Source organism: Atta colombica, unplaced genomic scaffold (assembly GCF_001594045.1).
Source record: "Atta colombica isolate Treedump-2 unplaced genomic scaffold, Acol1.0 scaffold238, whole genome shotgun sequence".
NCBI classification, from domain to species: domain Eukaryota; kingdom Metazoa; phylum Arthropoda; class Insecta; order Hymenoptera; family Formicidae; genus Atta; species Atta colombica.
In genome coordinates, this window is record NW_017259336.1 from 430,864 (window position 1) to 431,813 (window position 950).

The 950-nt window shown below is 28.5% G+C and overlaps 1 protein-coding gene across 1 annotated transcript in view; it reads right to left on the bottom strand.

Moving 5' to 3' along the window:
• The window catches only part of LOC108688737 (homeobox protein Nkx-2.5-like), a 1,896-nt gene extending 1,336 nt beyond the window's left edge, over positions 1-560 (bottom strand). The window contains exon 1 of the mRNA XM_018195098.1: positions 275-560. Within this exon, the coding sequence (XP_018050587.1) occupies positions 275-560 (286 nt within the window). The remainder of the gene's footprint in view (positions 1-274) is intronic.
• Positions 561-950: the final 390 nt, after the last annotated feature.

A 950-nucleotide genomic window follows, 5' to 3' on the forward strand; every position in this document is an offset into this window, starting at 1 on the left:
TAGTACCGTGTAACATTAGAAAAATATGCAAATATTGCTGCAATAATTTAAAGAAACCACAATATAAAAAATTTTAACGCTATTAATTATAACTTTTTTAATAATTTATCACAATTTTTGTTTAATAAAAAATACTATAGGGCAGAAGAATGATATTTTGATTTACAAACATACTTTTATAATTCCGTGTAATAAAATTATTGTAAAACAATTATATCATGAAAAGTAATATATCTTTAAACTCTTATAACAAAAATAATAAAATAATACTTACCGTCTTCAGTGATAGAAGTCTCTTGGTATGGCGGTACCACCTGACTCAATTGGTGAACGTGATTAAGATCCGAATAATGCTGATAACTGGGCATCGGTTGATCCTTGGGAAATTTATCTATTTCCCAATTATTTTCAGAGATAACGTTATATGAATAATATTCTTGATGCACATGTTGTTGAGCTTGATTTTGATGATGTGCGTAACAATCCATGACGCCGAGTTGCTGATCTTCGCTGAGAATATCACGAACACTGAATGGAGTCGACACCGAAGAGGACAACATTCTAAAGCATTTTTCGACTTTCAAATCGTTATGCGTCGAACATCACTTTATCAGAAAAAATTTTTTTCGCATTGCATTCTTCTTTAAGCAAATCTCATCTTTTTTTAGTTCTTACAATAACTCATAACAATAACTCAGTAATCAAAGTTCTATTTTCACTTTGCAGAGTTTGGAAACTAGTTTTAAAAATTCGTCAATTTAATTGTATACTAACAATAATTCTTTAAATATTAGTTTAATAAATGTTCAACAAATTAGTCTTTCTCTCCGAGAAATTTTGTTAGTTTAATTGTCAAACTTTATTAATTCATACATTTGTCAAGAGTTTTAAATTCACATGCAGAAGTATTGATAGTGTGTTCACAATGTAAACTGTTTCGTGAATACGAA